Source organism: Sebastes fasciatus, chromosome 7 (assembly GCF_043250625.1).
Source record: "Sebastes fasciatus isolate fSebFas1 chromosome 7, fSebFas1.pri, whole genome shotgun sequence".
Taxonomy (NCBI): Eukaryota; Metazoa; Chordata; class Actinopteri; order Perciformes; family Sebastidae; genus Sebastes; species Sebastes fasciatus.
In genome coordinates this window covers 12,690,369-12,716,998 of record NC_133801.1, presented here as the reverse complement: position 1 = coordinate 12,716,998, position 26,630 = coordinate 12,690,369, and the positions used below count along the sequence as shown (strand labels likewise).

Genomic DNA, 26,630 nt, shown 5'->3' with positions numbered 1-26,630 from the left:
CTGTTCTGTAGCTTTTGATCATATTACATGATCTTCATCAACAAATAGATGAGAACAATGAATCAGATGTCTTTAAAGAGCTCAAAGAAAATGGAAATTTGAACATGTAGATTTCTATGACAACTAAACAAACTTTGCTGATGAAAAGCATGTGATAAGATTGAAAGCTCCTAAAAAACTACTAAATGGATTTTGAGTTGAGGGCAAGGTCAAGATTAAACTTTCAAACATCCACTTCACAACATCTGCTGCCTGCCTACTGCTTGTCATATGTCTCAGAATAAAGATCAACAGAAACAATGAAAGAGATCAATAAAGTCTCAGGGATCCATCTCTAATGCATACCTGTCTGAACAGACCATTATAGAGCACACAGGTAACAGTGTGCTCGTGGCTGCTGGTCCTCTTCTCCTCCTTCGTGGTCTCCAGCAGGAGAAGCAGGCTGTTGAAGGACAGCAAGAGGAGCTGACGCTCCTCGTGGAGAAACAGGACGGTGTGCATGTCCTCCTGTGTCTTTGGGAAGACGCCAGCCAGACGGTGAACACACAGCTGGCGAGATACATCCCATAGACACAGGACCTGGAGAGTGTATGAGTAGATGTACTGTAGTAATATGAATCGGCACATGCACGGAAAACAAAGCTCCTACTATAAACACCAATTATCACAAAACATTATCATAATTACAGAACAAATACAATAATTGCCAAGAGGAATGGTAACTCTAGCAGCCTGTTCACAATGTGCTACTTAGTCAAATTCACAAGACCTCTGCCATATTGCTTTACGGCACAAAACCAGAGGACTGTCTGTCGCTGTTCCAGCAACTCTTCCAGAGGAATCCGAGGTAAAGCTTTCAGAGTTTCTTGCAATGGCAGATGGTGTTTAAGCAAGAAGGCAGATGGAACATAAATCACTTCTAAAATATTCATTATCTCCAGAAAAGCCAAAGAGAAGGCAAACATGCACAGTGCTACAAGGGGGGAGAGGAAAAGCAGCACAAGCAGCAACATCCTCTTTGCATCAGACAGAAGAAGGGTTTAAAGGAGATCTTCATTTTGAGAGACGCCAGCTCTTATAATGGCAACAGTGTGAAACGGGCTACCAATCATCTGCACCGCGGCCTCCATCCTCTGCAGTAATTACAGCAAGGTATCACAATTAATACGACAATGATAGGGCTCTTTATCATTACATTATCTTCTCCAGCGCAGCGCCGCACGCAGAGACACACACTCCTACCTTATCTTTGGAGTAGCTGAGCAGTTGCTGCTTTGTCTGCATGAAGCGGACTGCGGTGACGGGGCTCGTGTGCCCGCTGAGCGTACAAACTGGCTCGGAGGTCACACACGGGTTCCACAGCAAGACCTGATGATCCACACCTGCTGTGGCTACAACCAATCAGAATGTCCCAAATTAGCAGAGGCGCTTACTGCAATTAATTACAGGAAACCATACTGTTCTTAGTCCCCCACAACCGATTCAATGTTCAGTGAGGCATTTGATAGTTTTAAAGGAACAGTGTGTAACATTTAGGGGGATTTATTGGCAGAAATGGAATATAACATTAACAAGCATGTTTTATTAACTGTATAAATCACCTGAAACTAAGAATCGTTGTGTTTTCATTACTTTAGAATGAGCCGTTTATATCTACATAGGGAGCGGCTCACACACATTCGCCGCCGCTCTCTCTCTCTTGCTTCACCTCTCACTTCCCACATACACACTTGCTCTGTTATACTCTAAATGACCAACGCTACTTTTACAACAACTTGCTGACGATCTAGAGAGGGCTATTCGTGTTTTCACGTCAGCCACCGTAGTTCTCCTACATACCTGGCACACGGGAGAAGTTTCAGGTAGTTGCAATCTGCAACGTCACCGCTAGATGCCGCCAAATCCTACACACTGCACCTTTAATACCTTTGTGTATGCATAGAAAAGATTTGCTTTAACCATACCTACTAATCAAGTCACAAAAACACACACAATACATACACACACAATTTTCTAGTGAAAGTGTTTTTTGCACTTTACTCACCCTCTGAAACAAATTTGTGATTTCAGGCTATACAAATAAAACTAAGTTTAGGATGAACTCTTACTATTCACTCTCACATCATAAGTATTATACTGTAAGTCTGAGTACACATTGGTCCCCACCTATTAGATTGAGTCCACGATGGTGGTCCATGTCCCACACACCGCTCTTTGTAAAGAAAGAGGTGACTCGTAGACTCCTGCTTTCCTTTTCCCTCCAGCCGATCACCATGCTGCTCTGCGCTCTGGTGCTGCACGACACAAAGGCCTCCAGCGAGCCCAGGTAACGTACTGCAGGGGAGAGTCAGAAAGTGAAAGTAAATTAGTTGTGACAGACACTTAGGCAATTAAATTAACCTTTTTTTCTTTTGTTTTTCTGTGGTTGCTGTTTACTCTGGTAGTCATTATAATCGGAAATCTATTGATTATGATGCATCAGCACTTCTGAAAGTACAGATCGCCTGGTTAAATTGTATTTCTGATGCGTCTTAGATTAACATCCACGTACCCAAACTATGGGGGAATGTGTAACCGAGCAGAGAGAAAGTATCGGTATGACAGAGAAGAATGGGGCTAATTCATTATATTGTTTATCCACACAGATTTGATCTGAACTTTCTCTGTACAGATACCTTTTATGAGAAGAAATAAGGAAACAATCATTGAATGAGGGCCACTGGTCCGTCTGCGTGGAGCAATAATGCAGCAGAAGTTACTTACAGTGGGAATAAATTAGTTTTAACTCCAACAAATTCAATATAAAACAACATTGCAACATATTTTGATGATGACACATTGTTCATTTGTTACTTCATCCTTCTGACGCCAAAAGGCTTTCACTACTAGGACTCTGAAGGACATCCACTCTCTGAAATGGCTGTGCTAGATGTGCATTGACCACAACCCTGCTGTATACCAACCAATCCACAGGCGCTCAGCACAGCATAGAATTAGGCCGGTTTGATTTGCTCACTGGTATTACAGAAAGTGTAATGGATCTTGCATCACCATCTGTCTCAATTAACACTTTGATTGAGAGCAGCTAAATTGGATGCCGCACGTCTCCATTAGAAGCTGCTTGGCTTTCAAACGCTGCACAATTAAGTGCGGCGTTGTGAGATGGCATGTGACAGTCGTGGGTCAAAGATCGTCCGCATTGCTGGGGCAAATAATTACGTCTGATTACGTTTCATACACCGCGTCTTTTCTCCCGCCTGTGAATTAAAAGATCAGTGGATTTTCAGACAGCGTCGCATGACTCATCGTTGATTAATGAGGCCTTCTCTCTTTCATCGACACACACAGATCATAAATCAAGCTATCTGGGATGCAGACACACATCTGCTTTAGCCACTGTTGTTATGTTATGTCACACTTGTGAGTGTGGAATTTAAAAGAGGAAGAGCAGAAGTCACTGTTTATCTGCATCAAAGCAAACAGCTTTTGTTCTGCAACAAATCGCTGCACATTTTGGGAGATTTTACCTACACGCTTATCCTTAATGTGCCTTTTCTTTCATATGAGGATATGTTAATGCTTTTCTCTCTCGCAGACACACACTTCCTACAGCTCTCCTTCCTTGTCCTTTTCGGAACCGTGTCCATCCCAATTTCCTCCTTATTTCCTCTCACATTTCCTCTCAGTTACACCACCCTCCCCTCCTTCCTCCCCTCCTTCCTCCCCTCCTCCCTCCTCTCTCTGGTGGCCCGTGAGCCCGAAGGTTTGGAGGTCTGGATAACCAGCCATGTCTAATGGTACACAGCCCACTCATACTGCAGGGTGGGCAACTTCAAAAGAAGCACCAGCACCCCCAGAGGTATGCAAACACACATATAGAGTCACACAAGCTCCCTCCTTTCCTTTCTCACACTCTCAAAGGCACCACACACATATAGTATACACCCTCTCTTGTTGTTCTGCATGCACATGCACACACACACCCTGCAAAATTTCAATTAAGCAGCGCTTTTAATGTTTTGGCACTGTCTCCTCTGTTTCCCTCTTTTTTGTTTTCCCTTTGTTTTCCCATTTGTTGTGCTTATTTATACGTACTTTATTCTTGTTTTCCCCCTTTTATCAGGATCTCCCCTCTCAGCCAAGCTAGTCTCAGAGCGCTGCCTCGGCTGAATCATTATCAAACAGCTCGATGACTCTTCAGAGGGGCTCTATGCGAGTGATGCAATGGAGATACAACTAAGCGACCTCTTTGTTACCCGGGCTGAGATGAAGTGGGGAGTCTCAGGAGGCCGGACCCCAAGCCCCGTGACTTTATGCCAATAGTCAACAGTCTGGCTATGAAAGACTATAAAGTGGATGACTCAGGACTCGCTGCATGTGTGTTGGTGTGTTTGTGTGTGTGCATCCGTGACAGAGACACACCCAAGCGATTCCATGGTGTTGCTTAAGCCGTTATTGTAGTGATGCTGAAAAAGTGAGGAAGCGAGCACAGAAGGGTGTCAAGGTGAAAGTGTGCGTTTGTGAGCGTCAGGTGTCCCTGACACCCGCAGTGTCCTTCCTCTCTGTCATCTGAGCCACTGATTTTGTATCCTTGCTTTCATTCTGTCCGACTAATGAAACTCTTTTTGACCTGAGGCCCCAGATGATTTCAGTTAACTACAGGAATGAAAAGCAGCAGGATTCAGAATCCCATTAGCCAACAGGAAAGTCATTTAGAAATACCAGCTTTCTGATATTTTATCTATGATTGTATGCTCTTTTTGCTGGCCCCTTCATTTACATCATAGACTGTATATAAGACGTGGATGTAGTCACCTTGACGTCACCCATTAGTTTGTGGACTGCCATTTAGAAGCCTTGAGTTCGTCAATTTTGGGTGTCGCCATCTTGGTTATTTACAACCAGATGTGACACGAGAGGATGGAGATAAGTACAACCGAACACTGAATAAGACATTTTTTGGCGACCAAAAAGGTGAGAATTAATTTCATGAACAGAAAACACACCGTGAAAGGGTTAAAGTTGTAATACGAAAACTGCCAGACCTGACAACGCCATGGTAGCGACCTGTCAATCACAAGGCAGCCACGCCCTAAAGCATACCCTGCTTTATGGTCTATTTGACTCTAAATGGGACCATAATTTACTAAATGAACATCATGCTGTATTGAAGAAGACTTGAAACTAGCAACTGAGACCATAAACTCATGTTGATAATGTTTACTGAGGTAATAAATCAAGTGAGAAGTAGGGTTATTTTCTCATATACTTTTATACAATTAGACTTCTTTTTGCAACTAGAGGAATCGCCCTCTGCTGGCTGTTAGAAAGAATGCAAGTTTAAGGCACTTCCGCATTGGCTTCAGTTTACAGTATATCACTGATTTACATACTAATATGATATGAAATAGTAGATGTGTAAACACAGAAATTGGGGTTGAGACAGGACAATGAAGAGCCAGCGAAACGATGACAACGCTACAATAAAGGCATGCTTGTATGCATTTGTGCAAGATGATTGGGCTATCATTACTGAAAGAGATGTTTGTATCCTTGTTTCTGTCTCATAACAGCACATATAAATAGAACTTTTTATGTGTGTGTGGGTTTGTATTTCCTACCTTTTCTAACCCAGGCAGGCGCGTGCGCTTGGTGTGTCACAGTGTAACAGGAGCGATGCTTTCCTTTGACCAGCTCGTCCCACAGGATGATGTCTGCTGAATCTGAATCCATCCTCACACTGAGTCTCTCAAACAGAGAGATCTGAGCAGAGGTAAAATATAAAGCACTGACCTGGGATAACACACACACACACACACGCACACACACACACACAGAGTTATGGAGCAATGGACTGCTGAACACATACAGATGATGTAGGGAAATGAAGACTCCTGACAATGTTCTGCCTCCCTCTTTCTATTATTCTGTGTATTACCTGTCCTCCAATGTCTCCGATGGTGAGTACGGCCTGGTCCGGGTGAGATGGATCCACCCAGTAGTCTAAACACCAGGGAGTAAACTTCAATCCCTAGAGAAGAAAAGAAGTGTGTACAATGATATATTTCATGTCCATCTACATTTTTCTCAGGTTATATTATATTCTTGATTCTCAATATCCAGAGTGTGATACAATGGTAGAAAATGCTAAAACCAACAGAACCAAAACATGAGACATAGGGCTCAAACTAACGATTCTTTTCATTGTTGATTAATCTGTTGGTTATTTCCGTGTCTCCAAGTTCCAGTTGACTGTCATATAGGAGTAAAGAAACAAGAAAATATTCACAATTAAGAAGCTGGAATCAGAGAATTTTAACTTTTTTTTCTTAAAAAAATACTCGAACCGACTAATATTGTCAAAATAGTTGCCGATTAATTTAATAATTGACAACTAATCAATTAATAATTGCAGCTCTAATTAGAATATAGATGTTACCTGGAGTTTATACTTGCACCCGAAGTCCTGTTTTGACAGAGTGTCATAAAAACACACCTCCTTACTCGTGAAAGACACAGCTATCTGAGAATAAGGAACAAGGTGTGATAAAAGAGTTTATTAGACACAGAGAGACATACAGATAGACAACAATTCAATTCATCAATATTATATAACAACAATTTCCCTGAATAATAAATAATTGATGTATAACTGGAAAGTCATTGTGTGTGTTACACAACAGAATTATATCTGTTACCCACAAATCTGTAGATTAAAGAATTGCTAATGAACAGAGCTGATCAATAATTGATGGTTTTATTACTGAAAAATTAATGTTTATTTTCTAAACATTATGCAGCAGCTTCATGTCTGCAACGCCATTAACCAAAACCACTGATCAATAATTAATTGATTGAGTGAAATGCTTGTTTACCTCTGTGCAGTACAATATCTGCCCCAATAACTCAGACTACTTATCAATAATTTATTCATATAACACCTATGATAACATGTTTTTTTCAGTTGTGTAAACTCTGCTACAACATAACCAGGACACCAATCAATAACTTGACTGACTAAAAGTGAAAGTCACCTTGTGCACGTTGTGCAGTAGCACCATGTCGGTGACCCAGAGGTCTTTGGGTTGGACCGTGCTGTTTTGCAGTCGATGTGTGTGCAGGAGAGACATGTCCTCTCTGTCCCGCAGCCCCACGGTTCCTCCTTTACTCACGGTCAGATACTGACCTGAACTCTGCAGGTACAACACCTGGGGGGAACCAGAGGACATCATAAAACATCAACATTTAACCTGGACAAACAGCAACAAAAAGACTCTCTGCTTACTTCACACTTTTGTAAAGTTGACTTTCAGAAGTGCTTTACTGCTCTTAGTGATGCAGCTTATAATGTGACATTAATTAGTAAAATGGGGGCTACAGCCTTTAAGATTAAAATAGCTCAGTTGAAAGTATTTCCTTTCCTTTCTTGCTAATCTTTAGCCATAAAACTGCTCTAGAATAACTTCATCAAACATGAGCTCCACCCTAAATCTTCCTCTTATTGGAAGCCAGTGAGTACAAGTGAGTACAAGTGAGTAGGGCACGTTCTAATGCGCTGAAACCAATATATTAATGAATGATGCCATTTTATTGGCTAAGCTACAAGAACTGAGAGCAGCAGAAAAAAGGCTTGAGCTGGTATGATGAGGAATACATTGAATATCTTTAATGAAAGAAGAAGTTTATTAATGCTTATAGAATAGAGGTCAGGGCTTAAATGTACTATCAACGTAATTAATGCTGACTGGGTCACTTTCCCACAGCCAACTGCAGGCTTTATAGGAACTCTCTGATTGGTGTGTCATGCATTTATCGCTAATTATTCTAATTACCTATTTATCAACAGTCACTGGCACGAGGACTTTCTAGCGACTTTTTCATTGTTAGACTTAAGTTATTTACTGCAAACTGGTCTGTGTGGCTGCCTTTATGATAAAGAACCAAAGTCCTGCCCACTTTACTCTAGGGCTGGGCGATAATTCAATATGATAATAATCGTATCATGATGAAATTGTGATACACAATTACGTAGACTAAACCGATAATAACAGACAAATACTAACTCAAATTTCTCAGAAAATCTGATCTTAATTACGTGAGAAAATACTCAGTACTTTTACATTTATCAAGTATTTAATTCACACAGGAGTATACAAAATAGGTTTTACCATGTGGTTATAGACTATTTATTTATAGAACTACCAGAAAACATGCTATATCATGATATATATTGTGATCAAGATATGAAATGACCTCTATAGCGATTTATTACATGGCTGTGTTGAATACTCTATTCTGATTGGTCAATCATGGCGTTCTGTTATTTCTGTATTACAGACCGTTGCTATGTATAACAGACCGTTGCTATGCGCGCAGCTCTGATGTCGGACTCTGGCGGACCGTTTTTGTGTCAAAATATTGATTTCCTCAGTAAGTAGCCATGTAATAAGCGGATAATGTACAGCTAGCGGGTCATTGCTGTGAAAGAATACATTTCAGGGCGTTGAGAGACCCAGATGCGCAGCATAGCCCTGTCAGGGATTCTTTCACAACAATGACCGGCTCGCTGTACATTATCCCTTACAGAACATTGTGGCCCAACCCTAGTTCACTCTCCTTTTAGTTCTGTTTTGGTCTCCACAAACTCCTGATTGGATTATCTGGCTCTTTAGCTGCTAAACACCAGCTAGTTGCTAACTCTGTCTGCCATTTGGGGCAGGGAAGGTAGCATACAGGGTTTTCAGCTGAGAGACGCTAAAACTTTCTGCGAAGCTGAGGAAAACTGTGTGGTAATTTTCTGAGGGTTTGTCACTACAAGCAACCCCTTTCACATTATACAGTCATTGTATCTATTGTTATGTAAAAATATGGTAGAGTGCTGCTTTAAGTATATTTTTCACTGCCCTGTCGTGCCACACTTTACTGGCAGTGTTTCAAACTGAAATTAGTCTTCTAAGCCCCATTAGTCTGTCTGCCTCTTTAAGACTGATCTAAGCTAAAGGGGTCGAAACCTTCCAGCCATTTGGAAAACAACTTACACAACATACTGACATTTTGACATTCTCAGGATTGAAAGATTAAAGTGGTGAGCCATCACTTTATCCACAGCAGTAGGCACTTTATACCGGCCGCTTCATTTACATATTAATTGATAGATGTTAAACTTAAAGGAGTCCAGAGCCATTTATCTCAAAAGAGGTGGGCCATTTTGATGAGCAAGACCCTAATACGTTCAAACTTTTCCTCGCACAATGTTTAATAATGTGGAATTCCACCCAGTCAGCTATTTGGGGATTCTCCAGTCAGTCAATGTCAAACTGTTTTTTCAGATCACATGCTGCAATAGATCATATATGTTTAAAATGGGCAACATATTCTAACCCTAATAACAAACTCTTCTTCTCTTAAGCCTCCAAGAGGTCAGTGACCTTTTACCTTTTGAACCGGGTCTCGATGCGGACAGGTCAGAGTGCGTGGTGGCTTCCAGCACGGCACACCGCTGGTTCTGGTGTTCTTCACTTTCTCAGAAAGCTCCAGAAGCAGAAAAGAGCACAGTCCTCCCCAGTCGACGCGCCCCTCTTCCTTCACGGCATCGACATCCAGAATGAGGCCGCGGTGCTCCTGAGTGACGACCACGCTGTCAAACAGGAGGCCATATTCCTCCTCGGAGCCACGACCGACTGATGACCATGCCAGATTGATGAATTCAGTTCTGGACAAGGAGCGAGGTGCACCCGAGGGGTCCTGTAGGAGACAGGAGATATTGACAAAAAGTCTCTTCAGCATTCAAACACAACGTGCTGCAGTTCTCTGGTTTCCAAAGCATTTCTTATGAGACCTGGAGGGTGTTGTACTATGGGATACTACTGGCAAACAGAGATATAGTATAAATTATAACACTCTTCTTTAAAGGGACTCTATGTAAGAATCAGAAATTGCTTTTTTTTGTGCTTTCGTGGAGTTTGTGTTGGAGTCTAAGTTATGGTAGGGTCTTGTTGTTCGTTGGCGTTAGTGATTAGTTGAACACTGTTAGCCCTGCAGCAGAGCTGAAGAGAGTAAAGGCACTCAAGAGCGTGCATAACGTCACATCCGTTGCATTTTCCCGAAAAATAACGACCCGCATTCTTCACATTAAAAGCAGTCTACAGACTGATAGAGGAAACCCAGAAAGTCGCGGAAGGTCTCATCTTTTTAGGTTACGTTACAACCTATTCCCACATTGGCAATAAAAAACTATGAAAAAAAGTGTATATGTGTAAAAACATACATACAATCAGACAAAAAACACCCACCAGGAACAGGTCCTGTAGCTTTCTATAGTCCTCAGTGTCCATCCTGCTCTCAAGCTGTGCCACCTCCATCCTCGTTCCCATGGTTACAGCTCAGACCTGTCAATCAATCAGCATGCCAGACAAGGTCAAGAAGGTAAAGCATGTGTGTGTGAGTCTGTACTGACGATTCATAAGTCAAATAACAGATTCCCCTCATTTCTAGTTGTTACACGAACGGAACAAGATGTTCCCGGCTCCAGTAATCCCCTAGTAACCTTCTATATCTGTTTCACAGCGGGTTGTCATGTCACCATAATCATACGGCAGAGTCACAGCGGCAGCGGACTTCTTTTGTTGGCTCTTTTCACTCCATCCAAACATGTCTGTGTTGAATGGCGTGCAAAGGTCTTTCATTTTCAACAGAAATTTCCCCCAGCTCCGTGGCTTTCAAAGGTGGGTGAATAGGTCCCCGTATTGGGAATGGTTCGAGGAGGCAACAGGTTGCCGAAACACATCTGTTATGTCAGGTAATGTGCAATAAAATACTGGAGTCAGGTAGGTGAGCAGCTTGAATAATAGCATGAATAGGATTTGTTTAATCAGCCTGTGTGGTGATTAAAAACATGTCTGAGATCTAAGAGAGTAATGTGAGATGATGACAAAGTTTGTTTTTAATATTCTAGGAAACACTACAAGGGGGGGAGAAGACAGCAATCACCCTCTGTTTCATTTCCAGCCTGACATTAAAGTTTATGAGACAAATTCATTGGAAGTGGCATCAAACTGAGGCTGAGCTCAGATTTAGATGACATGGTGTGTAATGAAATCAAAAATCAATGCTTTGCTGCAGCTATTATCTTTTTTTATAATGCTGATTAACTGCAGCATTATCTCGATATGATAGTTTATCCAGCTCTTTATTTACAAGTATTAGACTGCAGCAGATATAATAAAAGACATCCTGACTTGTTCTGTGGCAAACAGCTGGCATCCGTCTTTAAGAGACTACGCAGATCTATAAAATTAACACAAAAAGAAGCCCATATTTTGAGCTGATGCACAGATAAAAACATATCTGTCATTTATGGAACTGTTTTAAATCGTGTAAATTTTACAAGGTAACTCAACGGAAAAATTAAATAATATAGCTCCGTCATATCTGTTGGCAAACAAAACCCACTTACCAGAGTTGCCTCTCTTCTTCCTGGATGGCCCCTTCAGCTCCAGTCAACTCTCTCCAAACTGTCCGTCACTGCTGGATTTCTATCTGGGGTTTATTAAAGTTGCACAGAGTACCATCCACAGCAGTCAAACTGTCCAAAAAGCCATCACAGCACCAAGCTGTAACTACATAATGACAGGCTCTTGGCCCTGGCAACATCACTGTCAAGTTAGCTGCACCTTTCCAGGACTGCCGGTGTGTACACTTCAGTCAAGCAGGTTTTTAATCATGAAGTCCATATAGTAGTAGCTGAACACACAGTTTGCCAGCTAATAACAAAATCAAACTTACCAAGACGACCAATTTCATCCCCAGTCCACAATGGGGGTCCACAGAAAACGGTGCCCATGCTCCTGAGGTGCTGAAACATCATTCTTAAATGTATGACATTTCAAATAAATCCACTGGTTGGTCCGTCTCGGCCTCGGCTGTCTGTCGAAGACTCTTTGTGTCCAGAGGTTTGTCTAAGCCAGCGATGTCTGAGAAGCAATCAACGCTAACAGCCCCGGCTGCAGCACACACACACCCAGAGAGAGTTAACTAACTGCCCCCAGTAGCCCAGACAGTTGCAGAGGCCACACACACACACACACTCTTTTCTTTTATTATCCCTCACTCTCAAAGACTTGGGCTAAGTTTCCTGGCAACCAAGTAGTCAAAAAGAGTTGTGTTTGTGAGTCCAGGCCCCATCGTCTGTATGTAACACAATGTGAGTGTGTGTTACTTCTATTCACAGATTAAGCACTGGAGAGGAGATAATCTGTGTGAGGTACAATTACCCCCCCAACCCAGATACACACACTAACACCATAGTTACAGCAACTGAATTCACAACAACATTAGTATTCTACTACCAATCATAAAAGTGTTCATGCATTGAAACAAGTAAAAAAAGTACTGATGTGAACCTGGACCTGAACAAAAACAAACCAGAGCTTTATGGAGCCGTTCGCATGCCTTTGAGAGGACTTCCTGTGGGTCACTCATAGTTGTAAACACACACAACAAAAGACAAATAGATCGCCGCAAGCATGAATGCAGACTAAAGCTATACGTCCAACGCAGATATTATCGTTTCCCTCACTCCCCGCTGCTTCAGTGACCACGACCAATCCCAGCGAGTGACTTAATGGCCTGGAATAACTTGAATTAGCTGATTACAGCGGTCGTCAACGGTGACAGGATGAGAAAATTAGGTCTCAGCAATTTCAATAATAAAGCTTAAAAAAATTAACACTATCACAATTGGATTACAGTGGTGCATGTAGGAGCCAGTACAGAGCCCAAAAATAGCCCACCACAAATCCACCATGGAAAATCCACTATTATACAGGGAGAAGAATGAAGTTGCTGGAATGGGGGAAAAAAAATTGGTACGGATCTTAGTACTGGGAGGAAAGAGGTGCCTGCGAAGACAGAGAATGCAAGGGCAAGTGAGCGGAAATGGAGCACTTTGATGCAACAATGCAAATCTGAAGAGAGACCCACTTCTGAAAATCTTTCTTTTTAATTTTCTAATAAAAAGAAAAACGCATTTTCAACACACTCTTTGTGACTCTTGTTTAAGAGTTCTTGAGGATATTTTATTTGCATTTGGTTCAAGGAATGTTGCCATGGCTGTGACAATTAACGTATCAGAAAGATAGAGGGATAGAAAGAGAAATGATACATTCATGGTCAAATAAAAGATTAAATCAAGGCTTATTCAAGATCTTCAAATTCTTTGAATTCTGGATAAAAACCCGAATAAGTCACAAACTATCAATTTAGGTCTGTGTTGTTTTATATATCCATGTCTTAGAAGTTGCAAGAACTACCCAGTGTGTCATACTTTGTCAGTCTGAGAGTTATTATTGAAGTTCTGTAACTTCTTTTCCCGAACAAAGTCTACTTCTGCGGTTTGTTCTAACGACCTTCAACTACTTTTGAATTTACTTTTATAATATGCTTTTTGACTCTCCAAGTTTTTGAGGTCAAGTTTGTGCCCACGATTGCAGCTGTGTCCTTGCACTTCTCTTTGTGAGATTGTGGTACAAAACACATCAAATGATTTGTTCATTAATGTTAAGTATCTGACATTGAAACAGATTTTGGTGGATTTCTGAAAAACATCTCTGCTCAAACACCGTGATAGCTTTGTTGTTAATATCTCACTGTCATCTATGGTTATGTATGCCGCATTTACAAGGGGGGGAAATAAGAACATTTCACCAGCAAACAATAAAATGAAAAGTAAGTTTCATGGTGGATTTTCATTTTGTATGAATACAGGTTAAAAAGAAATTCAGACAAAATTGCTTTTTCCTTGTGAAAAAAAATTAATAACTTTACCTCTTCAGTTCTGTAAAAAACTTTTAAATCAAACAATCAGAGAAGAATAAATCATTGTGATCTGCCCACACCTCATGTCACAATATATTATTTTAAAAAGCTTAGAAACCATTGACATGCAGCCAAAAACTGCCAGGGTACATACACATTCCCAGTACATACCTTATAATCCTCCAAAATAAGCTTTGTATTGGGTCATTATCTTAACATTTTGCATCTCTGATTACCCATCATCAAAAAAGCCATGTGTTCTTTTATATAGTGGGCTATCAATTGTTAGTAGACTGTAAAGACTTCATCTATTTCTGTAACTAAAGCAACAAGAAAAACAGCACAGCTGCTCATCTGGATAGGTTGTGTTTATGATGCACTGTGTGAAGCAGTGCACACTAGAACAGTACAAGACTAAGAAAGCAGACGGTGAACACAGTCATTGTCATTGTTTTGTGTTGTTAATTGATTTCCAATAATAAATATATACATACATTTGCATAAAGCAAGCATATTTGCCCACTCCCATGTTGAAAAGTGTATTAAATACTTGACAAATCTCCCTTTAAGTTACATTTTGAACAGATAAAAAATAAATGTGCAATTAATTTGCGATCAATCTCGATTAACTATGGACAGTCATGCGATTAAATATTTGAATCGATTGACAGTCCTACAATAAACTTTATACACTAGAAAAAATGACAATAACATGAGAGCAAAAGAGCAAAAAACATTGTGGAATGTGTTTGGAAACTGAATGCCCCTTTTTTTTCATTGCACTTGTGCAATCACCAAACTTTTAAAGACATGGGAAATAATCGCATTTTCCTAAACTTCGTCAGAACTACACAGCACTGAACAGAGAACGAAATATATAAAGGAACGAAGAAATATCGACTTGAGAATCTGATAAAAGAACAACATAAAAGAGAGTTAAAAATCCCTGGCAATTACTGTCAACCTGATTTGCTTTGAACCTCAAACTACCTGATCTCCCCTCAAAGCCACAGAATTATAAATAATAAAATGTCTTTACAAATTACAAAGCTTCGTATCACCTATTCTCTAATAAAAACCTGTGTGTGTGTGTGTGTGTGTGTGTGTGTGTGTGTGTGTGTGTGTGATGCTACACCAGGGTCTTGAAGGCCTGCAGTATCATGTTGGTTTGGTGGGTGAGCCGGTTGGCGCTGACAAACACGTTTATCACTCTGGAAACAACCGTGACAGAGACACAAGGACACACGTGTCAATCACACAGCAAAGAAACCATGGCAACAATATTAGGATTGATCTAGGAAACACTTTGATCTGACTGAAATGGAGAATGTCAGGCTTCAGAGAATACAAGCCAGCATGAATCCACAGGAAATGGGTCAAGGGAATTATTCAGCAATGGTGGATTTGATAGAAACGGGCCTGTGATCAAACGACAACCATTTACATGGTGGTGACAGTGTGTGTGTGTGTGTGTGTGTGTGTGTGTGTGTGTGTGTGTGTGTGTGTGTGTGTAAGAGTGTTTATACATGCTGGCATGTGCGTTTTACAGCTATTAAATGTGTTGGTTGGTTGCATGTGAAACAGAAAAGGCTGAACGAGTGAGTGAGAAGACAGAAAAGGAAGAAAAACAGAGAATAAACTAGAAACGGTTTCATACTTTCCATCTCTGAAGTAGGTCTTGAGAGTGACACTGAAGCTCTTGGAGTATTTCACAAACTCTTTCTTCTGCTGCTCCAGTGCCTAACCAATAAATACAGACAGCCTTTCAGCTCCACTTAATTCACAGAAACTACGTTTTGTGTGAATGCATTTATTCTTCTTCATGTATCTACTTACCCGTCTATTCTGATACTGGTATTTCCTGAAGACGGTATTAACTGTGTCTAGCAGCTCCTTGATGGCACTGGCTATGTCTCTGTGGATGACACACGCAAATAAGTTATAAAAACAATATCTCAAAATCGGTCTGTTTTTGTCAGGCAGTGATACCCTGATAACATTTCCTTGATCCGTCTCCCTTTCTTCCCCTTTTTATCACGAGCATGCTTTACTTTCACCTTCAACTTTTCCTCCCCTCGTATGCACTTGAAATCTGCCGTTTCATAACTTTAATTTTTCAGCATTCCTTTTGAATTGACTTCATTTCTAAGCCCTCCGCTGGGTAAGTAACTTAAGCAGCAGTGACTCACTAAGAGTATTGAATTCGATCAAAAATAATGACAAAGTGGGCCAAGAAAATTAAACGTCTTTCACTTTCTCTCTTTAGTGTGCGTGTGTGTGTGTGTGTGTGTGTGTGTGTGTGAGTGTGTGTGTATAGTGTGGAGGACGGGGATATAAAATGAAATGCAGGGACCATAGAAATAGAATAGGAGTAGAACTTGAACTGTTTTGACTCGTACAAAAGAGAACGGCAATTGTTGTTAGTTGTTATGGTGACAACACACGTCAGCGTGGCTGTAAAGTGTGTTGCTTCGCATCGGTAGTCCCAGAGCCAAATCAACGTCTGTTGAGGCCAATTCATACTTTCTTTCTTACAGTACTTACTTGCAGAAGGGACAGCCAGCATGGCGGGACTACATGCACAAACACACTAAGCTAGATGCCGACGCAACGCTGTTGTTTTAAACGTCACGCTGGCATGAGTGAGTCCGCGAGTGAGTCTACTCCTATTCTATTTCTATGGCAAGGAACTTACAGTTTTGTCATCACTATTCCATAAAATACAAAGTTTAATACTAAGATCAATGATACGATTTTTAAATCTGGGTCACCCTCTAGCCACTTCCACTGGCTGATGAAGATCGTTAGATGGGGTTGAAAGCTCGTGAGTCGACCTTTGAGTTGACATTATTCTGGTCGTATGGTTGGGCGATACGACAGTATACAGCTTTTTGAAATGAAAGATGAGCAAATCCTGCCGGAAAGGTCATTTTTGTGTATTTGTTACATTGCACTGACTGAAGTCAGGCTGGTATTTATTTGTACCTGTTAACCTTAAAATCTGTAAAACTGAAATTATTGATTTCAGGAACCTTTTATTTGAAACCATTTCTTAATTGAATTTACAGAACAATAATGTAAAATGTAGAGACGTTAGCTCTAGCAACGTATGCACTGACCCCAAGTGTGTGGAGTGTGCATGTGTTTGTTTGGACCTCAAAACTCGCCTTTGTCCCATTACGCTGCGTAGAACGCTTTGACTTTGTGTTCAATGGTGTCTCGTCCAAAATTCACTTCACAAAAAAGTTTTTTGTTTTATACAGTGATGTCATCACAAAGACACACACTGTATTAAATCATTGGTCTGTGCACCAAATAATTAACTATGAAAGAAACAGTTTTTAATCCCACTGGAATGGACATTTTTTGCCAATGTATATAATTAATACAAGAAGTTGGAGTGAAACTTTTATATAGAATTACACCTGGTGTATATTGCGCACACACACACACACACACACACACACACACTCACTCACATTCACACACTAAACTGTCTTACTTGATGCTCTGTAGGAAGCCTACTCGGTCATTGATCTCATCTGGTATGGTGCTGAGGATGTGTTTCAGAGCTCGGGCCCTCTCGTTCAGCTCCTGGAACTCTGGCTCTCGCCTGTCAATCATGAACTCTGAAAACACCGAGAGGAAGAGGAAAAAATACGGATCACAAACTTCTCAGTGACGGCCACGTCAACACACGTGCAATCAGCTACAGGGGGGGGCACTGAAATTAAGCAATTACTAAAGGTGGTCTACATTGCAAATTAATACAGGATCAAGTGTGTGAATGTGCGTGCACACACTTCAAAGTGACAGTGTTTAGTTTGTCAAGTGAAGGCAGGATTAAGGCAGAACTTGGGCTGTGCCATGCAGGAGGTACATTTAAAATTCATCCAAAGTGTGTGTGTATGCATGTGTGAATTCATTACTACCATCAATCACTGTACACGGCACAAGGAATTCAATTACAGACAGAAGCGAAGGAACATTTGAGAATGGGGAGAGGAGCAGTTTATTTGTGGAGAAACAGCTCCCCTCAGTGGATAACTGGGCTAAAGGAATATGAGCATCTCTCTTTGCATGCACCGTTCTCCGAGCATCCTACCTTCCACATCGTCTGCAGCCATGCGAAGTAGAGACTCATTATAGTCGACTTTTACATTCTTCTTCTCCAGTATTTTCATAACCATGTCCTGGGTGAGACCTGGGTTCTCCTTCTCTGCCTTGAAACACACACACACATACAGTCAGCCTTGATCCTCTGTGGCATTAAATGTATCAAATCTACAAATCAACAGAAAGTTGATATAACAAGAAAGATGGCAGTTCATCACAAACAATCTAACAAAAGAAAACTTTTCCTTTTTACCTTTATGACGGCTGCTCTCAAGGTCTGCGCTGCTGATAAGTTGACTTTCTCCAACTGCAAGTTGTAAACAACACAGACACACAAACATAAGCCAGCAGCAAAAAAACACAGCTTCGCTCTTATCATGGCCTCTCTTCTGTCCTGAAATGTAATTCTGCAGAAAGCACATACAAACCAGACATCCTGCAGTATCAAAGGAGGACACAGTGTTATTGTATTGTGAAAAGCTGTGTGGAGTCCATCCATCTGTAGAATTGAAGTCTATTCCTTCCCTCTGAGCCGATATTTTGGTATTACAGAGCTCGTCACTTCTTCAAACTATAAGTTCTGTCTGTCAATTTGCACACAGTATACTACTTTTTTAAACTTGTGCAATCACCAAACTTTTAAGGACGTTGGAAATAATCACATTTTCCCTACATTTTTTCAGAACCGCACAGCACTGAACAGAGAAGGAAGGATTATATATAAAGAAACGAAGAAATATGGACTTAAGAATCTGATAAAAGAACAACATAAAGGAGAGTTAAAAATCCCTGGCAATTACTGTCAACCTGATTTGCTTTGAATCTCAAACTACCTGATCTCCCCTCAAAGCCACAGAATTATAAATTATACAGCCCAATGTCTTCACAAATTACAAAGCCTCATATCACCTATTCTCTAATAAAATCACCTGTGTGTGTGTCTTCTCGATGTTACACCACTGTCTACTACTTCAAACTATAAGTTAAGTCTGTCATCGTGTACTCACACATGTGGCGTGTGGGTTTAAAATAAAGTGTCTTTTAACCGATTTTCTATCAAGCTTCACTAAAAGAATATAAAAATACTGTAAAAACACACAAAAGAAAAACTACCAGTGCAGAAATCAGATGTGAGATGAACTGACACAAGCCCTACGGCAATAGCTTGTGGAAACTGCAGTTTAAACTTTTTTGGCATTTTATGTCTTTATTGGGAGTGTGGACAGACAGGAAATGAGCAGAGAGAGGAAAGGGGAGCGGTGCTGTGATTTCATGGTCAGCACCACAAATTCATAGGCCACCAGGGCCCCAGCAAAACTTGTTTTCAAAGTTGAAAGCTTAGAACATACTATAAATTTGGCAAACACAATACTCCTGTCCTCTATGATACAATATGAAATAGTCCTGTCCTTTAAAGGTCCGGTGTGTGTTATTTAGGGGGATCTATTGGCAGAAATGGAATATCATATTAATAAAGATGCTTTCTTTAGCATATAATCACCTTAATATAAGAATTGTTGTGTTTTCGTTACCTTAGAATGAGCCGTTTATATCTACATCGGGAGCAGGTTCTCTTCACAGAGCTGGCTGCCATGTTCCCACAGTAGCCCAGAATGGACAAACCAAACACTGGCTCTAGAGAGGGCCAGTTGTGTTACACGCTTGGCACAAGGGAAAAGTTTCAGTTGGTTGCAATCTGCAACCTCACCGATAGATGTCGCCAAATCCTACACACTGGACCTTTAAGTATGTGTGTGTGTTGGCCTATATGCAAAGAGCATAGATGTAAGTTTTAAACTGTTTTCAGTACAAAGTGGTACATCATTTGTTTGATAAATGAGGCCAACTCTGTTTTGTTGTCAAGTATGTGCTGCCAAATATAGTATCCTCTATTGATTTTCTTTGTCTTGTCACTTTTGATGTAACATCTTGAGTTCCAAATTTGGATTTTACCATTTAAGTTTGTAAATTTTTTTCAGAATGCTTAGCCAGAGAATTGAAAACAATACTCACTTACCTACTTTCTACAGCCAGGTTAGCAGCTCTGTGAGGCTGCACTTTGGCACAGCGGTGCTTTGAGCTAAATGCTAACATCAACATGCTAACATGCTCACAGTTACAATGCTAAGATGCTGTGGTTTAGCAGGTATAATGTTGACCAGCGTGTAACATCTGCTGATTAGCAGTAATCACAAAGTACAGCTGAAGCTGATGGGAATGTCATTAGTTTTGCAGGTATTTTGTCACAAAACATAAAAATTGTTGGATACAATTAAATTTGGACTTGATTATGGCGCTAGATGAAAGGTCAGGGGCTCAATGCTTTTACAATTCATGCTCAGGGGAACATGAACATCTGTACCACATTTCACGGCAATCCATCCAATAGTTGTTGAGATATTTCAATCAAAACTAATCTCATGGTGGCACGAGAGGAAAATTCAAAGGATCACCAAAGTCAGAAGAATATATCATCTAGGATCCATGAATGTCTATACAAAATTTGGTGCCAATCCGCGAGGTAGATGTTGAGATATTTCACTGAATAAGTGAAATATGTATTCATTAGGATTTATCTTCTAGGCATGAGGAATGTGTGTACAACATTTCATGACAATAGTTGTCGACATATTTCTGTCTGAACCATAACTGCCAACCTCACGGTGGAGCCAATGGACAAGTTAAGAGATGATTAAACTCATTGGGATGTATCCTCTCGAGGGACCATGACTATGTGCACAAAATATCATGACAATCCATGCAATAGTTGCTGAGATATTTCAGTCTGGTCCAAAGTAGTGCACTGAGCAGAACAACATTTCCATCCCTAGAGCCATGCTGCTACATTTTCTTAAAAGTCAGCATTCTTTACCTGGTTAAAGACGGGATACATCACAGTGTAGAGAGTCATAGAGACTATTGAGGCGGCGTCGGCTTCATTCTTCATGTCTTCCATGGTCATCCTTGACCAATCAATGGCCCTTTGTGTGAGTGCTTGTCCACTGATGCCAGTTTCACCTCATTCAATCACTCACGGAGGCTGACAGAATGGGAGCAGACAAGGACCTGAAGAAGAAGAAGAAGGCAGGACAGGTGAACAAGTGCTTACAGACAGATGGTGGCGGATGAAAATGACAGAGGGAATTAAAAAAAGGTAAAAGTTGCACCATGGCTACAATCAGGAATCAATTCACCACTTTAATGCTGTGTATTTAAATGTTCTTGCATTGAAAAGAGGGGACAGAAAAGTCAAAGATGGAATAAAATCCATTTAAAAATAATTCCAGCAATGCATCAGCTTTATTGCTCCCAATTACATGTCATAAAATCTGTGTACTACTTCCCAGAAAGCCTTTCAGTCACAGACATGATCATCACATAACAGCCACATTGCCGAGGGGTGTGTGCGTTACTGTTCCACTGGGTGCAATGGTGACAAAACTGGCATGAGTCATACCTGAATAAGGAACACCCTCTCCAATATTATTGCTGCAATAAAAAATAACTGTGATAAATATAGAACCTTGGCATACGTATGCACTGATTTTTCCACTTCAATCTCGTCATAAGGAAGGTGGTTAAAATAAGAGAAAAATATCTCTGATATTCATTGGCCTGCCTTCTGTCTCTATCTGACACCTCCAGGACCAGTTCTTCCTCAGCCGTTTTGCTGTGCGACACTTTTACAGCATCTAATTATGATGCCATTCTTCGTTCTTCTCATCATACAACAGTTAATTTATCGTAGGGCAGAGACGCTCACTTACATAACAGGTCAGTCCTCATGTGTGTTCCTCGGCTTTTCAAGAATCCAGTGAGTCACCACATGAAGACAGTGACTTTATAGTCATTTTTAACTGCAACTAAGAGGGCTCTTAAGTTGATTAGATGTTTGCCCCTAGGGATGTCACGATACCAGTAGTACTCGATACCAACGCCAGTGAAATTCCACGATTCTCGATACCCAATTCGATACCATGGAAAAAAACTAAAACAAGACAATAAACAGTTTGAGCTAATGTTAGGAAGTTAAACAGGTCATAATTCCATCTCTAATATCTATTTTATATTGCTGTAAAAAAAAACATCTCCTTCAAACAATTTAATCAGGTTTCTCTCCAAAAACTAAATTTTACAAGATTACATTTGAACACATCATGATAACGTTAGAATTTACCTTCGCCTAAAACTCATTTTTACAGAGCTTGAAAGCATCATAATGAAACTCGATGCAACCTCCGTTAACGTTAGCTTTTAGCTCCGCAGGACTGTGCTGCTCACCAGCTACTAACAGCTAACGTTAACTAGCTTTCCTCCTGCGGATTTCAACACAGATTTGTTGTTCACAATGTAGCATTATCAGGTAAAATATAGGGTGCATCACCTGGACGTGTTAATAGTGAGTTTACTGCGTCCTCTCGGATTTTAGATGCTGTTAGTACCCAATATTATAAAAACATTACGGTTATAAGCAGGTCCAGTGTGGCAGTGTTATGAGAGGAGGATCAGTCAGTGTCTTCATACAGGCATGGTTTGGTGTGGCCAAAAGTGTGTTTAAGTGCGCCTGTAACCCCACCCAACGGTGATGTCACAGGGTCTTGGAGTACACCTGTGCATCACTGCAGCAAAGTGAGAAGTTAAAGAACTGGAGATCAGCAAATACAAGATTTTCATGGGGCGTTAAGTTACTCTTTAAATTGAACAAATACAGATGCAATATAAACTCCCTTTTGCATAAGGTTAGAGTATATATATAAGGACAAACTAAAGACGTACTTTAATCCATCTGAATTGAAATAGGAAATTAATTTTAACACAGTCAATTGTGGCAGATGTTTTCCAGTGCTTCATTACTTCCATAATCCTAGAGAGCTGACAAAAAAGAAACATAGATCCGAGGTGTATCCTAGCAACACAATTCAAACGATCTACAGATGAAGGTCCTCAAATTTATAATTAAATCTAGACAAGAGGGTTTTCCTTTGCCCAACATGGGGATAAGTGTACATCTTATGTGTGTGTGCATGTACGTGTGTATGAACTTCAACAAAATAAAAAAAATAAAAAAATGCAGGTTATCATAACAAAACTGGAAAAATAAAGGAATAGCATTTGGCAAGGGTATTTCCACAATTGCCCCCCTTGGACAGATTTTGAATAAGGGACAACGGGTGATAAGTGTGGAAAGTCAATTAGTGCAATATTTGGTAACTCCTAAAACAACAGAAATTAAATTAAGGTTGTGTCAAACCATAATTGTTCAATTAAGGTTTAGTCAATCCTCCAAAATGAATGTGTAAAGATCTGTTTTAGCCCAAGATTTGTTACGTAGATGGAGTAAACTGTGAAGACTGGAAAGGTGGGCTAACAGCAGTATCTGTATAGGTCCCATATTTCCTAGTTATGCATCTGCATATAATAAACCTTTCCCCAGGAGGACATTTCAACTCATCAAACACAGGTGTGACAAATAATCATAATTATATTTAGGTGTGCCTGCAACAACAAGGTTCTGGTGTTATGTATTCTGGCTCACCTAAATTGAACAGAAATGTCAATTAATGTTAATAGTTACTACCAATTTTAAATCTCTTTTAAAAAATCATTTTTATAAAAAGGCTTTTTTAACTCCGTAAGGCAACAGCTTTTCCCCACACCTTATATTGTCCTCTTTTGGCTTATGTGTAGTAACTTATTGTTTGGATACCACTGGTACTACACGTGCAATGTAAATATGCAATAACACGTTGGTCAATTTTGTGTCACTTTCGCAATGTAAATACTGTAAATCTACTGTTACGAAATCGGGGAGTTTTTCCTGGCTACAGTGCGCTTGGTGGATACTGTTGGGTCTCTAAACTATGGTGTACGGTCATAGACCTGCTCTATATATAAAGTGTCTTGAGATAACTTCTGTTGTGATTTGACGCTATACAAAAATAAATTGAATTGAATTGAATTGAATTACGAATATGCTGATCACTCTGTGCAATAATTATATAATTATCTGACGGACACTTTGTGCAATAATCTGGCAAAACTGTAATCTCATCAATATACATATTGTATTTTTAGGCTGTGACATGCACTGATATATCCTGCAGCTTATATTGCGATGACACTATTTTCTCCAAGTAGATGTTGTATTTTATTTTGGTCAGAGAGGGAATCTAAATTTTGGAGTTTGCATTTAATTTTTGTAAAGATTTTTTTCCTAATTTCTTCATATGTGCTACATTGTAGCAGGAAATGTTGCTCTGTCTCCACCTGTCTCTGTGGACATAGCTGTCTCTCTCTCTCTACATGTCTCTGTGGACAGAGCTGTCTCTCTCTCTACTTGTCTCTCTGTCTCCACCTGTCTCTGTGGACAGAGCTGTCTCTCTCTCTCTACCTGTCTCCACCTGTCTCTGTGGACAGAGCTGTCTCTCTCTCTCTACTTGTCTCTCTGTCTCCACCTGTCTCTGTGGACAGAGCTGTCTCTCTCTCTCTACTTGTCTCTCTGTCTCCACCTGTCTCTGTGGACAGAGCTGTCTCTCTCTCTCTACCTGTCTCTCTGTCTCCACCTGTCTCTGTGGACAGAGCTGTCTCTCTCTCTCTCTCTACCTGTCTCCACCTGTCTCTGTGGACAGAGCTGTCTCTCTCTCTACTTGTCTCTCTGTCTCCACCTGTCTCTGTGGACAGAGCTGTCTCTGTGGACAGAGCTATCTCTCTCTCTCTACCTGTCTCCACCTGTCTCTATGGACAGAGCTGTCTCTCTCTCTACTTGTCTCTCTGTCTCCACCTGTCTCTGTGGACAGAGCTGTCTCTCTCTCTCTACCTGTCTCTCTGTGGACAGAGCTGTCTCTCTCTCTACTTGTCTCTCTGTCTCCACCTGTCTCTGTGGACAGAGCTGTCTCTGTGGACAGAGCTGTCTTTCTCTCTCTACCTGTCTCTGTGGACAGAGCTGTCTCTCTCTCTCTACCCGTCTACACCTGTCTCTGTGAACAGACCTGTCTCTCTCTCTACCTGTCTCTCTGTCTCCACCTGTCTCTATGGACAGAGCTGTCTCTCTCTCTACTTGTCTCTCTGTCTCCACCTGTCTCTGTGGACAGAGCTGTCTCTCTCTCTCTACCTGTCTCTCTGTGGACAGAGCTGTCTCTCTCTCTACTTGTCTCTCTGTCTCCACCTGTCTCTGTGGACAGAGCTGTCTCTGTGGACAGAGCTGTCTCTCTGTCTCCACCTGTCTCTGTGGACAGAGCTGTCTCTGTGGACAGAGCTGTCTTTCTCTCTCTACCTGTCTCTGTGGACAGAGCTGTCTCTCTCTACCCGTCTCCACCTGTCTCTCTCTCTCTACCTGTCTCTCTGTCTCCACCTGTCTCTGTGGACAGAGTTGTCTCTCTCTATCTACCTGTCTCTCTGTCTCTCTCTCTCTCTACCTGTCTCTCTGTGGAAAGAACTGTCTCTCTCTCTCTACCTGTCTCTCTGTCTCCACCTGTCTCTGTGGACAGAGTTGTCTCTCTCTATCTACCTGTCTCTCTGTCTCTCTCTCTCTACCTGTCTCTCTGTGGAAAGAACTGTCTCTCTCTCTCTACCTGTCTCTGTCTCCACCTGTCTCTGTGGACAGAGCTGACACAGCCTGTCTTCTCTAGGCAGCCAGATCTGTCTCTCTCTCTCTCTACCTGTCTCTCTGTCTCCACCTGTCTCTGTGGACAGAGCTGACACAGCCTGTCTTCTCTAGGCAGCCAGGTCTGTCTCTCTCTCTCTCTACCTGTCTCTCTGTCTCCACCTGTCTCTGTGGACAGAGCTGACACAGCCTGTCTTCTCTAGGCAGCCAGGTCTGTCTCTCTCTCTCTCTACCTGTCTCTCTGTCTCCACCTGTCTCTGTGGACAGAGCTGACACAGCCTGTCTTCTCTAGGCAGCCAGGTCTGCCTGTGTCGGTAGTTATGGCTATAACTACTGTATAACTACTGTACAACCAACAACTTAGTCAATTAAACTAACTCAAAAGCACATATTGCTGGTAGAAAGCGTTCAACAAGACACTTACCTGTGGTGGGACTGTTGCCAATGAGGAGACAAGAAGCAGATGACAGGACGATAATAACAACAGTAGATTAGCAGTTTAGAGCAGGTGAACTCCGTCGTAATCTAACTATCGTGAGCACTATAACGCCAGCTAGCTAAGTGTCTAATATCAAAGATATAACAACAACAACAGACAGGTGCTTCGTGTTGTTTCCTCCAATAACTCCCTCTTCTTCTTGTAGGTTTGTGTCTTTATTCAGGAAGTTTTCTGCCTGACAAAGCTGTAGCCAAAGAGCCGTTGGTGGGCGGTGTCGCCAGCCGCCCGTCGGTATCACAGGAGAGGCTGTTTTGTAGTTCTTTCGGTAAGCCTCCTTCAACCGTCGCCATTGTAACGGCCAGCAAAAAAGACTACAAATCCCTAAAAAGGGTACAAGACAGGTGGTGGTAGTTTCTGTGACGCTTTGACGTTGACAGAGCTACATATTTTTAGCATTTTTATCGCTTTTTCACTTCTAGAAAGCACAGAATACAAGTACAAATATAATATGATATAAATAAAAATATATATTTAGAGTTAAAGTAAGAGCAAAGTAATTTAGTTATCGACACGGGACGAAATTAACTGTTGCACTGTAGGACAAGATAGTTATCTGCCAATGTCATTGTCGATAGGTTCGGCTACAAAAACGGCCGT

At 41.0% G+C, this 26,630-nt stretch overlaps 2 protein-coding genes across 5 annotated transcripts in view; both read right to left on the bottom strand.

Annotated features, from left to right (window-relative positions):
• LOC141771423 (cilia- and flagella-associated protein 337-like) overlaps positions 1–12,928 on the bottom strand; it is a 66,002-nt gene extending 53,074 nt beyond the window's left edge. For 2 of the 4 annotated variants that reach the window (XM_074641693.1, XM_074641692.1), the window contains exons 1-10: positions 11,456–12,928; positions 10,293–10,388; positions 9,436–9,744; positions 7,035–7,208; positions 6,440–6,523; positions 5,939–6,031; positions 5,622–5,793; positions 2,167–2,334; positions 1,243–1,391; positions 346–579 (exon numbers count right to left, since the gene is read on the bottom strand). In XM_074641693.1, the coding sequence (XP_074497794.1) occupies positions 346–579; positions 1,243–1,391; positions 2,167–2,334; positions 5,622–5,793; positions 5,939–6,031; positions 6,440–6,523; positions 7,035–7,208; positions 9,436–9,744; positions 10,293–10,373 (1,464 nt within the window). In that variant the 5' untranslated portion in view covers positions 10,374–10,388; positions 11,456–12,928. The remainder of the gene's footprint in view (positions 1–345; positions 580–1,242; positions 1,392–2,166; positions 2,335–5,621; positions 5,794–5,938; positions 6,032–6,439; positions 6,524–7,034; positions 7,209–9,435; positions 9,745–10,292; positions 10,389–11,455) is intronic. The other 2 variants (XM_074641690.1, XM_074641691.1) reach the window with 2 other exon arrangements.
• A 111-nt stretch (positions 12,929–13,039) lies between these two features.
• Positions 13,040–26,256, bottom strand: pdcd10a (programmed cell death 10a). Its single transcript, XM_074641694.1, has 8 exons — positions 25,959–26,256; positions 20,804–20,997; positions 18,185–18,238; positions 17,921–18,038; positions 17,318–17,444; positions 15,652–15,730; positions 15,473–15,555; positions 13,040–15,026 (listed from the first exon to the last, which is right to left on the bottom strand). The coding sequence occupies exons 2-8, from the start codon at positions 20,891–20,893 to the stop codon at positions 14,945–14,947; spliced, it is 633 nt and encodes a 210-aa protein (XP_074497795.1). The 5' UTR covers positions 20,894–20,997; positions 25,959–26,256; the 3' UTR covers positions 13,040–14,944.
• Between the last annotated feature and the right edge of the window lie 374 nt (positions 26,257–26,630).

Excerpts from the sequence above, each read along its gene's own strand:
- pdcd10a (XM_074641694.1), bottom strand. The coding sequence starts at position 20,893 with ATGACCATGGAAGACATGAAGAATGAAGCCGACGCCGCCTCAATAGTC. Across the intron at positions 15,731-17,317 it reads GGCTTCCTACAGAGCATCAA|AGACATAGCCAGTGCCATCA; the intron begins GTAAGACAGTTT and ends TGTCATCCACAG. Across the intron at positions 15,556-15,651 it reads ACCAGTATCAGAATAGACGG|GCACTGGAGCAGCAGAAGAA; the intron begins GTAAGTAGATAC and ends TTTATTGGTTAG.